This window comes from Mus caroli, chromosome 1 (genome assembly GCF_900094665.2).
Source record: "Mus caroli chromosome 1, CAROLI_EIJ_v1.1, whole genome shotgun sequence".
In the NCBI taxonomy this organism is placed as follows: domain Eukaryota; kingdom Metazoa; phylum Chordata; class Mammalia; order Rodentia; family Muridae; genus Mus; species Mus caroli.
The window spans coordinates 57,481,411-57,494,404 of record NC_034570.1 but is presented as its reverse complement, the minus strand read 5'-3'; the positions used below and the strand labels follow the sequence as shown (position 1 = coordinate 57,494,404).

At 40.9% G+C, this 12,994-nt stretch overlaps 1 protein-coding gene across 4 annotated transcripts in view; it reads right to left on the bottom strand.

Annotated features, from left to right (window-relative positions):
• Nucleotides 1–12,994, bottom strand: part of Adam23 (ADAM metallopeptidase domain 23) — a 149,964-nt gene that overhangs the window by 112,754 nt on the left and 24,216 nt on the right. For all 4 annotated transcript variants that reach the window (XM_029477522.1, XM_029477539.1, XM_029477536.1 and 1 more), the window contains exon 3: nucleotides 5,528–5,604. In XM_029477522.1, the coding sequence (XP_029333382.1) occupies nucleotides 5,528–5,604 (77 nt within the window). The remainder of the gene's footprint in view (nucleotides 1–5,527; nucleotides 5,605–12,994) is intronic.

The window sequence follows — 12,994 nt, the reverse complement described above, 5'->3', positions numbered from 1 at the left end:
AAAAAAAAAAAAAAAAACTAGTGACTGGTGACTGGCCCCAGGGCACATGAATCACAGTATGTTTCCAATACAGTGGGGAATGGCATCTAAGTACCTGCTCCATAGACTATCTCCTCTGTATCATTAACCCTTCCTTCCTCATCAGCTCCATCTCTCAGGTTATCAACTTGCTCCATCATCACAAAAACAGATAGCATGCATTCTTCTAACTCTTCCTCTCACCTATAAAAATCGCTTTTGTTTCCTCAGATGAAAGATACACAGCTTCGACTGTGCCCAGAGTGTTTCTTTCTCTCTTCTAACTACTCCTAGGCCTAAACCTGAAAGCGTCTAGAATTGCTCTGACTGGCCTCATAGTAACTTCAGCAATCTGTTCTAACCTTCTGGGTCCTTCTCATTCTCTGACTCATTCTGTCTTCATCTGTATGCATATTCTTTCAGTAACCTGTCTCTATTGGACTGTCCAAGTAAAACTGCCCATACACACATCACACCACACAACACCTCTCTTTCTCTCTTGCTGCTCTTATGTAGCCTCTCTTCCCCTGCTATGCATGTGAGAGTTGGGCAGATTCTATCTCTGACTCATTCTATAAAATCTTTCTGATTTGTCAGTTTGTCTGCCCCCCAAATGTCACTTTCAAATATGGCTGCTTCCTCTACAACCTAACCTTACTGACATTGTTTGGAATTAAATATGTGTGTTAAGAGTATGTCTGTATTCCAGCAGATCATACTGGAATCCAGGGTGTGTCTGCATGCTGTCCAGATCATATCTTTAAATGTGATCTCCTGACAAAACAGCCATGTTGCTTGATTAAAATTCCTCTACACTCACCCAATTCTTCAGTGGCCATGTGCTGTCCCCACATTATGTAACTGGTTCCTCCAACAACCCCCAGCTTTACTAAAACTACTCTCTGACAACCACCTGGACAAATCAACTGGACAATCCAAAGGATGCTCATTGCTTACCTTACCAGAGCATTCAACTGCAGATAATGACGTGAATCACATCTTTCAGTTCTGAAACTGTCAACATCATTATCCTGCAGGTTCTCCTCCTACTTCTGCAGTCATTTGTGTCCTTCACAGGTTCCTCTCTCTACCTCCTGCCTATCTCCCAGCTCTCTTTATTCTGCCTCTTTCCTCCTCCATTTAAAGGCATATTTGTCATTAATGTTTATATGGAAGTAACTCGCAAGGCAACTCCCTCCAGCTCACATTTCTCCACTAGTTTTATTAAACTACCCTCTAGATGCAAACTGTCTAATCAAGACACTTCTGTAGGCTTTAACTCTTTTTTCTGCTTTGTCATCCCCATCAAACCAATTCTAATGATTTTTACCAACTGAAGACTTCTTACAAGTATCCCCTCTCTGTGTGACTTAGCATTGCCTGAGAGCAAGACTTGTTTAGTACCCTTGACTTTTTACAAATTTGGGAATGATTCCCAAGTATTTGAGCGTAAGTTCCAGACCATTCATGAGTTTTTATCAGAAGAGAAAATTTAAATGCTCAAGCTTCACTTGCTTTAGTCAACATCAAGATCACTAATTGTGAACACCAGGCCTCTGGGTGACACATTATTAATGCCCACTAGATTCCCCCATGGATAACATCTCTGCTATGTGGGCTATAATCATAGTGACTCCCTGGGCTACTTTTTAAGGAACTTTAAGGTTGCGGACTCTGTACTGAGACCTGTGTATGCCCTCTTGGGTAACCGGAAAAGGATGAAAAGGTTTGGTATCTTTCTCGTCATATTGTGTGAGGTTCGTCAGTTTTTGTTATTGTTGTTGTTGCTTAGTGGTGGTTTAGTTGGATTTTTTTCCTCTTCTTCCTCCTCTTCTCTTCTTCCTCCTCTCCTCCTCCTCCTTCCCTTCTGTCTAACCCTCAGATCTGACTCTACTCAGCTCCATAAACAAACATGCTGACCAATGAGAAATGATTTGTCCATAACTCTAACATTCTAATTTGACCTAATCGCTCTCCTCCTCCTTCAGCTCCACATCAAAAAATATCAGACTTTGAAAGGAGTGGAAAGAGATAGCACTGAGTTCCTGAATGTCCTTTCATTGTTCTCGGTGTATCGCTCTTTATGTAGTTTATCTCTCTCCCTCAGTCTTGTGCATCCAAAACTCAACTCTGTAAAACTCAAAGATTGATTTGTGAGCCAAGTTCCCTCTTTCCCACTCTTTAACCATCGAGTAAGCCCTTTAATTGTCTCCTAAGTACTGGTTTTTCCATGTCAGGAGCTTCTAGACCTGGGTCACAAACCCCAACAAGTTGAGCTACCCCTCAGCTTAGAGCATCAGAATTATCTCCCTCTGTCTTACCCTTGTAATTTATGAAAATTTCAACAAAGAGCAGGCTCCTTTCTCTATATACCCTTTTATTTGCTATAATAGAAATGACAGGCATCCTGCCATGCTATCTGTGAGTCTGCAGTCCTCAATTCCCCCAAAGGAATCTTACACAAGCACATTTAGCAATCAGGGGCTAAAGTGTTTCATCCTGTATGATAAGCACACACTAACTAAAGACTTAAGCTTTCCCACTTCTCCTGCTGCCTGAGAATCAGAAACAACCTGACTGCAAGCACAACTATGGGCTAACCATCAACCTCATACCATGGATTTCCCCACACTCTCTGAAACATATAAGAAGGGACCCCTGCTTAGCCTTGTGGGTCTTAACTCTCTTCAGAGCTCCACCATACCCATCTGTTTAATCTGTGGTATTAATGATTCCTCTAATAAACATCTTACCCAAAAAGATAATCCATCTTACTGTCTCTCTTGACCTTTCAATGCCTGGATGTACTTCTCCATCTCCTCCATCCCCACCCCCACACCCCCACCCCATTTCTCAATATTTGCCTTGCTGATGTAAGACATGATCCGCATGTCTTACAAGGTAGGTCTCCAACATTACCCCTTCTAACATGTATTTTCATATTCCTCCTTCCTGAAGAGCTGCCTCTCCTTGGTGTATCAGTTAGCCATAAAAGTGGAATTTTTAGGTGCATGTGAAATAAGATGCTGTCCCTTTAGATGCCTCCTGGCATCCTTTCAAGTTGTTTTGTTATTGTGATCACATAAGGCACCATTTTAAACCAAAAAAAAAAAAAACTGCTGACTTTTACTCCAGGTACCCAAAGTATAAACTTTGTTAATTATAATGCTAAATTCTGTTTATGAGGATTGATATTCTCTGGCTACAGCCACCCACCATTTTTTTTTTGTTTTGTTTTGTTTGTTTTATTTGGTTTGGTTTGGTTTGGTTTGGATTTGTTTTTTTTGAGACAGGATTTCTCTGTATAGCCCTGGCTGTCCTGGAACTCACTTTGTAGACCAGACTGACCTCAAACTCAGAAATCTGCCTGCCTCTGCCTCCCAAATGCTGGGATTAAAGGTGTGCACCACCATTGCCAGGCAGCCACCCACCATTTTAAAACATGTGATTCATGAGAAAGCTTATTCAACGTCTCCTACTGAACATGCTCATGAATGTGAGAGAGTCTACAAGTGACAACACCTACCAACATGAATATGCAGCGTCTTCCAATGAAATCCTAGCCTTCTGTGTGCAAAGAGACAGTGCCTGTTGAGCAATTAACCTATTCCCCATGCTGTCCTTGGCTACAGATAAGAAGCCTTTCTTCACTGACTGTCTTGGTCACACTACTATAGCATTCCACATTAACCTTTAGCACAAGACAGCCCACACTCTTCTAAAGTTATTTTTATCTCTCTATCAACCATCCCCAGCTAGACTCAATTCCTCAAGCAAGGATATTCATAATAGGTATTCAATCTGATTCTTCTGCATGTTAAATGTTAGGTAATTCCTGGTCTGCCTCTGTAACTCTAAATACCCTGGACATCCCATCAGACCCTTTCTCAGACATCGCTTCTTTGACTGGGAAGTTCTGCTGTGGTCATGCTATTTTACTATTCAGAATACACAGCATTTGATGCAGCCGTGGTGGTGCAATGTAAGCAGAGCTGCCCTCCAAAGTCCACTGCAGTACTGACTGCAACCTCCTCTTCAGGCAGCATCAAATATGGAGAGGACTGAGACAAACTAAAATTAGCCTCATCCTGGTACTCAGCATAGCCGACGACTTGGCAAGACAATCTCTTATGCAGGCACACTGCTGACATAGCATGGTGAACTGGAACTCAACCAAAGGAGAAAACCTGCAATATCTTTAACACAGAAATTCTGAGTTCTGCTGATTCATTCTGACTTAAAGCTGCAATAACACTTGAGTAAGGAGCACCCAAGCTTACTCCGCAACTTTTTTCTGCAGAGCTGACAGAATTTGGCATACAAGAAATTTAATAGTCTTCTGCGATTCCTCAGATGTTGGCTGTGGTCACCTGCATTACAGTGTCTGGTAGCATTAAGTAATTATTTCTTATAAAATGTAGTCCTCTTTAAACTATTGATGAGAGCTGAAAAATCCTATCTAGTGTCTATAAGTAAAGAGACTCATATGGGAAACCACCTTCACCAAAGACAGCGTTTGTTCACACTTTGCACGGGAACACCTGTATAGATTGTCCCAACTTAGGAAAAAGCATTTAAATATCAACATAAACACAGGCATAGAGACAGTGGGATAAATTTTCATTAGTACAGAGTTTCAAAGAATCTCCATCAGTGGGGAATTATGAAGCAAAGAACCTTCTTAAACTAGATACACGTGAATCATTGCTTGCTTTCTTCTTCCTACAGAAGTCATGTGTGTTGCATTATAAAAAGTAAAATGGAAGAAATCTCTAGACTTAAGTCTAATTATGCTCCAATCAGTAATCTGTTATGCTTCTTATATAGTAATTATTACAGTTAGCATTTAATTAACTAGCATTACTTCAAATATTTATCCTTTTTAAAATTACAATATGGCAAGACTAGGCCTCTCAAGAGTCAATCATAGATCAGAGAGGGGCTCACAGGGCCCTACCCCTCCTTACTGAACGACTGGCTATTGATGGACTCTGAGGGAGAGGTGGTGATTGTCTATGGTATGTACCAACTGATATGCCCACCAGACTCCAGTGGATAGTTTCAAACTCCATGGTCACACATCCAATTCTGGTTAAACTCAGTGGGTCTCAAAAAAAAAAAAGAAAATAAGATATGAATGTGGAAAGGAGACTTGAAGGGGAATTGGATGGGGTGGGTATTTGAGGTGGGGGAGAGATTAGAAAAGGTGAGGTTACAGGAATCAGAATATTCCTTCTATTTGTACAAAAGTCTGAAATCAACAACTCAGTAAAAAGTTATTAAGAATCATAGTATGTAAGCCCTGTATTTGGGAACAGGTTAGATGTCTTGTTTCAGGAGAGTAAAATAAAGATGCACCTACTACTAAGTCTCCCCTCTTCTTCAAGCATCCTTTGCCAAATACTGTGCTAGAAAAAGTCAGTTGCTTCAGCAGAGACACTGTTTTGATGCACCTTAGAAATGACGTCTTCCTGTGCCCGCCTCCTCGGAGGGTTTGCCGGATACTTACTTGTTCAGTATGAGGTCAAGAATGAACTTGGAGCCGAAAGCTTCGATCTGGAAGCTTGCCTGGGCCAGATGCACAGCCTAAAAGGCAAAAAGACAGAAGGAGCCTGAAGAGATGTTTAACAGGACCAGCATTTTTATGTAGACGTTTCAATGCATCTTTATGTATGAACTCATCTCTTTAAAGGACTGGCCATGCCATCTTGGTTCTGCTTGGAAGACCCACCATGTGAGCAGAAGAGAAAACTGCTCCTCCAAAACAAAGCCACTGTGGCCAGGAGCAGCAGCATGCAGCACGCCCTGCTGGGTCTCCAAAGTGACAGAGATAAATTGTACAGACCTCAAGTTAAAGTTTGACTTTAGACTGTTTTGTGACACACACATCCGCCCCAAAATAGTTTCCTGCATGAGAAATCACATCAGCACTCTGCTCTTCTGTGGGACAGGAACTTTCTCTATATGACATTATCAGCAGAATAGGTCAATAAAATGTGATGGCACAGCCTTCTGAATTCTTTTCAGAAGTGTAGCCCCTTTGGAAGACTATGTTGACATCCCCTTGTAAGAGTCTGCAATTGATGCATTCATTCAAAACCCAACAATAATCCAGAATCATATTTAGCAGGTGTTAAGAGATGCGCAGAGGGGCTGGCGAGATGGCTCAGTGGTTAAGAGCGCCGACTGCTCTTCCAAAGGTCCCGAGTTCAAATCCCAGCAACCACATGTTGGCTCACAACCATCCGTAACAAAATCTGATGCTCTCTTCTGGAGTATCTGAGGACAGCTACAGTGTACTTATATATAATAAATAAATAAACCTTAAAAAAAAAATGAGATGCGCAGAGGTCAGAGAAGTGCCCTGAATACTGTTGAAGTATACTATCCAGCATAAAGCTTTCCTTTGTCATTCTACCAAGTTAAAAAAAGAAAAAAGAAAAGAAGAAAAAGACAAGGATATAGGCAAAGGCCTACGGCAGTGAGAGCACCAAAGAACAGGTAAAGTGCTCCTTGCCTGGTAGCTGGCAGCCAGCTTAAACATCCTCTAAAGACTTTATATTCCCAGTCCCCCTGTTGCCATTCCAGGCTCCTCACAGCCCTCTCTTCTATTATTATTTATTAAATGCTCCCCACCCCCATCCTCCAAAGGCATCCTAGTCATCCTCCCATCCTCCATCACACATACCCTCAGACAGAACTCTCTGGTCCTCAGAGCACAGGAACACTTTACTCCCCCTCCTCTGTCTAGTGGGATGTTTGCATCCTTCCACTCCCTCCAAGGAGTGAGCACCACGACACATGTCACAGGAGTTTTGCAAGTGATTGTAGATTAATGATCCTTCCCCCCAAACTGCCCAACTCTTCAAATAATTCATCAAACATCTATTGTCAAGGCTATTATCTTGCCACAGCCATAAAAACACCATCAATAAGACTATGGTTTTTACTTCAGTCTATCTACAACTGCTGTTTACTCAATAAACTCAGTAAACAGAATTTTAAAGGCAATTAACACATACTAAATTTCAAATACAAACCAATAAGTGGTTCTTGCTACCCTAACACCATCAGCCGCCATTTCAAAATCCAAACCAAACAGAATAAGGTCACCACGCGTGTCCGAGATTCTTGCATCTAAAGATAAAAACAAGAAACATCTGTCTTGTCAAGTGTGGTCTCTCTCAACTGCAGCAGACCATCCATATAGCCAAACCGAACTGCATAATCTTTACATGAATTCATTTTGTATCTCACACTATCAATTTTTGCTTGAAGACATTTATACAGATGAATAAATAAGAGATTTTTTCAGCTATGGTTTTCAAAAGCATTCTTTCTATCTAAAATTATTTTCTGAGAATATAAGTACTTAAGCATATTTTCATCATAAAAATATATTATGTAACAGGGAACTGTTCACTTGTGGCAACTTAGCTTAACCAGTCTGATCCATAGAACCTCCTAACAAGCTTCCTTATAAACTCTAAGAACCTGATATCGACCCAGGGAAAGCTTCCTGTCTAGCAAATAAGCAAGGAAACAAATGTAAACACCAAGAGGATCCTTTTGGAAAGTAGGGTCGGCTACTGGCAAACACAGCACGTCTGTTTTGTGCAACCGCTTGGACTTACACAATTTGACTACCGCGGAATTTATCACAAGTCAACATGACAAGCTTCAGTGTGGCAATATTTAGCAAATGGCACCGGGTTTGCCCTCTGTCCTTCCAGGAAGTTCGCTGCAGAAGTGCTGTGAAGAAGCCTTGCAGGTAAAGATGGCAGAAGACAAGGCCCCAGGGAACTCAGTGCCAAGGCTGAGTCACACCCAGGTAGCCACACCCAGGACAGCAGTCATGGAAAGACTTCTCTGACAAAGTGCTATTTGAATAAAATTTCAAAACTTAAATAAGGAATCCACCTATGAGGGGAACAAGAGATATATTTTCAAAAATAGGATCAGAAGGATGAATGTGGAAATGGAGAAGGCTTTTCAGTTTTTAAAAAGTGTGTGCCCTGTAGGCAAGTAACTTGCAGAGTAAACGTCAAAGGACCTGGAAAGGTGACCTGCCCACTGGAAGGCTTTGTATGATGGGCTCAGTGACAGATGGTGGCAAACGTGCACCTGGGGCCAAGATGGCCACCTTTCCTGCAAATGCGAGTTCCTAGCATTCACTCAGCAGCATCTGGTTCACACCATCATCATCATCATCACCACCATCATCACCACCATCACCACCACCATCATCATCATCACCATCACCACCACCACCACCATCATCACCATCACCACCACCACCACCCTCCATATACATGAACTCATTACTCTCCAGAACCACTGAGGTTCAGCCACACCAGCAACAACACAGCCTGTTTTCCACAGGGGTTAAAAAAAAAAATCTAATTCGTTATCCTTATCAACACAGGTGTTTTAACATTTTAACTTACTTCATTTTTAACAAGCAGGCTGCATATTTTTCTATAAAATAAGATTTCTTCCATATACTGATCTTCTTTGCTCATATTATCAAAAAAAAAAAAAACCCAAAACCCTGTGAATTCACTTAATAAGCTGCATCCATATTAAATGATGTCATTTTCTTGCTCCCTGTGCATCTTCCCACTCTTCTTCACTCTTCTTCACGATGCCCCGGTGCACAAAGCACGGATTCTGCACTTGGCCACGGCTGGTGGGGGCTTCTTTCCCCATCATCCCTTATCCCTGTGCTGCCCTTGACACCACATATAAACAGACTTTAATTTCTGAAATCAGCTATGGCATTCCTTTTATGAGATTTTTGTTAACAAAATTATGTAGTTTTAAGCTTTTTTTAAATTTGAAATATTCAATATAATGAAGCCAAGTGAGTCCTTCATACTCTGTGTTCATGTCTATTTATGCATGTCTTTTTTATCTTTGAGGCAGGTTTGCTTGTTTGTTTGTTTGTTCTTCTGAGACAAGGTTTTTCTGTGTAGCCCTGGCTGTCCTAGAACTCTGAGATCTGCTGGTCTCTGCCTCCCAAGTGCTGGTTGAAGTCATGTGGCACCATGCTCATCTTTGAGACAGGTTCTTAAGCAGTCAGGCTAGACTCAAATTCACCAAGTCACTGAGGCTGGCCAGAATTCCTGCCACTGCAGGATAAATCATAAATTTTTATTTACACACATAAATACATACATGCACACATATATGTATGGTTTTATACACACACACACACACACACACACCTCCCAAATAATAGGAAATTAGCCGAAGAGCAGAAATGAGTAGGGTTTTGTGTAATTCAGCACAGCCCTTCTGATTGCTCTAACAAGTGTTCGGAATTGACAAGATGCTACACACCGCTGAAAATACAAAGGCTGCCTCCAGCATTGTTCCTCTCTTTTGAAGGAGGAATGAAGCAGTGGGGTTTGTATAAAATGGGGTCCTCAGACTACTTCAGAGAAGGGTTGGTGAACCCCACAGGAGGTCAGTTGTTTTCCCCTTCAGGACGTGTGTTAAACAGCCTGGTTTTATAAGTATGCTCTCTGTAACTGCGCTGGAGGAGGACACAGAGTTTTATAGCCAGGAAGCATCATTTCACAAGGAGGAGCGCATTGCTGGGCTGGGAATTAGCACCCTGAAGGACTGGAGACAGCTGTTGCCGCAGCACTTTGGTACTTTGCTTTTGACTAGGAATCTGGCCCAGGGAAATTGCAGGCGCTCCATAAACAAAAACAACTAGAAGCAATTATACACACAACCCGCCTTTGCTGAGAGACAATTTAGAAGCCTGAAAGTACTCTTTTGTTCATCTGGCCTTTTTCTTCCTTTCTTTCTTTTTGTCTAGTAGATGACATCTAATGCTACCATATTAAGCAACTTTAAAAGCCTGTCCCCATCCTAGGCCAGGTGCAGTTGTAAGCTTTACTGTCACACAATGCTGTGGTATAACCCTGGCAGCCTGGATCAGGCATACGGCAAATGCTGAAGAGGTACAGTGAGCTGTTCTTGAGATTTATATTCACAGACAGTTAATAGACATAAAAGTTAAATGAATCACCTATAAAATATATATGCCTATAGATAAATATATGTAGATAAATATGTATATATATACTACCTATAAAAATATAATATAAAATGGTCATTTGAGCACATGCATATTTGACATGAAACCGTGTTTCACACAGGATTCTCTGCCTTTTGTGGGAGTTGAGCTCTCTGTAGTGTACCTATCACTGGAACTAAAATGGGAAAATAGAAAGTCTACACTTTCCCACTTACAGAACCTAATTTCAGAATTCGGTGAAAACTGAGAAAGCTGCAGCAGAAAGCCTGTTGTTGCCAGTCTCCTCGTGTCTTAGGTGTGACGCTCCACTCCATCCGTATGCGGTCGGAAGCAGAGGACAAACAATCGGAAGTGATTTTCTCTTAAGTATATTGTTATTTATGGAGACATTCCTTCAAGTAACACAGGAAACATTAAGGGTGACTTATTAGGGCTGTAGAGACGGCTCTGCAGTTAGAGACTTGCTGTTCTTACAGAGAACTTGGGTTCAGTTCCCAGACCCTCATCAGTCATCTCACAGCCAGCGGTAACTCCAAATCCCAGGATTCAATGTCCCCTCTGATTTCCTTGGGCACCACTCTCGTGTGCACAAAAGACACTGAGACACACGAACACAGACATAATTTTAAAATCGAAATAACTGGAACTGACATCCTCAGCCCCTTCTTGTGTCTCAATCATCTCAAACCACCGTCATATTTACCCAGAATGCACAGAAAGCAGGCAGGATACGTGTTCTTATTACTTCTCATATAAGGGAGAAAAAAATTTTTTTAAAGAGATAGAAGGTTTAGGGACATTTCTGTCCAAGGTCACACATCAGAGGAGTGCAAGTATTCTCTTCAGTTCAGTGAAAAGTGCCAAGTACACGTCAGAAGTCCTTAAATCTTCAGGCTTCAATAGTTCCTAGTCATTAAAATATAAATAACAGTAGCTTACCACAAGGATTATGTATGAGGATTAAATTAGACCATAATGTAACAGAAACTTACTAGAAAAGCTTGGTCACATAGAAAAAGGCTTAATAATTTAAAAAAGAGTAACATAGACTGAGAAAGGAGAGGGGGGAAAAAAAGACTATATTAACATTTTAGAAAGGGTAAAATGCCAGCTACCTCAAAATTCCCTCCCACTGTATCTGGTTACCTTCTAGCAAATTCCAATGTGCATTTATATTTGGCAAAATTTGAAAATGTTATATTTTTATTACTCACTACCATTACAGATTATGCTTTGACCTTGTTCAAGTGCTGTGTCTTTGAAACAATATGAATCATTTTCCTGAGAAGAGAAACAGCTGCAAACGGATCACGAAGGCAGTTTTGCAAATTAAGGTAATTTGCTGAACAATTCCTGCCAAGGTACACTTAACTAGGTAGTCCGTGGAAGAGAATATCATCACGTGCTCTTCTATTGTGTTCTAATGCACAGTATTATGAGGTAGCCCATTAACAAGTTGGAAGAGGCAATCTACCATGGATGAGCTACTGCAGAAAATGTAAGGTTATAGAAAAATTAAGATTCACATTTAAGAAGATGACCATCTGGGACATGAAATGAAAAACAACTGCGTACAAAATATAATGTACCAATTAAATAATAACAAAAAATTATCTGTCATCAAGGGGAAATATAAGCAAGATTAATCATCAGATGTGGAGTGTGGACAAGCATATTAGAATTTAAAGAGGGATAGTTCTGGAGGCAGAAATAAGTGACAATAGCTTATCGAGAAGTCTCAGCAAATAGAACTCACATCGCTCCAGCATTTAATAGGATGAAATGATCAAGTGTTTCTAATGCTTGCTAACAAACAGATGCATCAAAAACATGCTTTTAAAGCAAAACACAGGGTATAGTGGGGTATTAAAATGCAATTTATATTGTGGTGAGAATCAAAATTGACAATGTATCAAAAAGTATTTCATGACATCGATAGATGTGATAGATGTATATAAACCCAAAAGTGCTAATGTATTTTGATAGGCAATCTATCTTTAGCAGAAACTAGGAAGCTGAAGCCATGTCCTTTTTGCCTCCTTTTGTTTTACAGAAACGAGACCAATACATCAGCCAAGCACAGGCCACAGATCAGCATCTCCCAGTAAAAGAAGCAGGTCACTGCTTGACTTTGGTCTCTATGCCAACCTCACCAAGAAACGGAGTCTGAAAGAAACGTGGCCAGTATTCAATTACTGATGTGATGACACAGAGAAAGGGAAGCATGGCCTTATAGATCCATGAAACTTCTGGCCAATCTTCTGCAAGCACTCCTTTCCAAATCAACCATCTATAAAGAGACCCCAAGGCTGATACAGAAAACAGGAGAACAAAAGACAAAGAGAAGCAATTAAAAAACAATCCAAACAAACATTCCAATAAACAAGCGCCATGATCCATGAGCGCTGAAACTTTCTCTGCAATCTCTAAAGAGGAGCCAAAGACGGGGAGGTACATGTAATATCATGAGGGAAGAGGGACCATGAAAAATTACTCCTTTAGGGCTCTGTGAATACATCAGTGGCAAAGACTCTTTGGACACGTATATTAAATCTCTTCAGCACCCTAACCTTTGGTAATTACTCTCTTCTGTGTATTCAACTTACAGTGCCAACAATACAGACACACTCACAAGCCTCCAGAGTGATTGAGTAAAGCATCACCAGTGGCGCCACAGCTGTATTCTTAGGCTGTCCTGTAGTATGTGAAAGACGAATCCAACTATGTCAACAGTTGCCATGGAAGCGGTTTCTTTCTGCTGCCTTCCTGAATGGTAACATTTAATTTGATGCATTAATCTAGTAGCTGCGGTATGACCCACCTTCTTCCTTCTCCTCATAAGTTCCTAAATCACATAATGGTACAACTCCAAATAGGGCCTCTCGCTCCAACTCTTTTGTCCTAAAGTAAGAATACTGTCTGTCT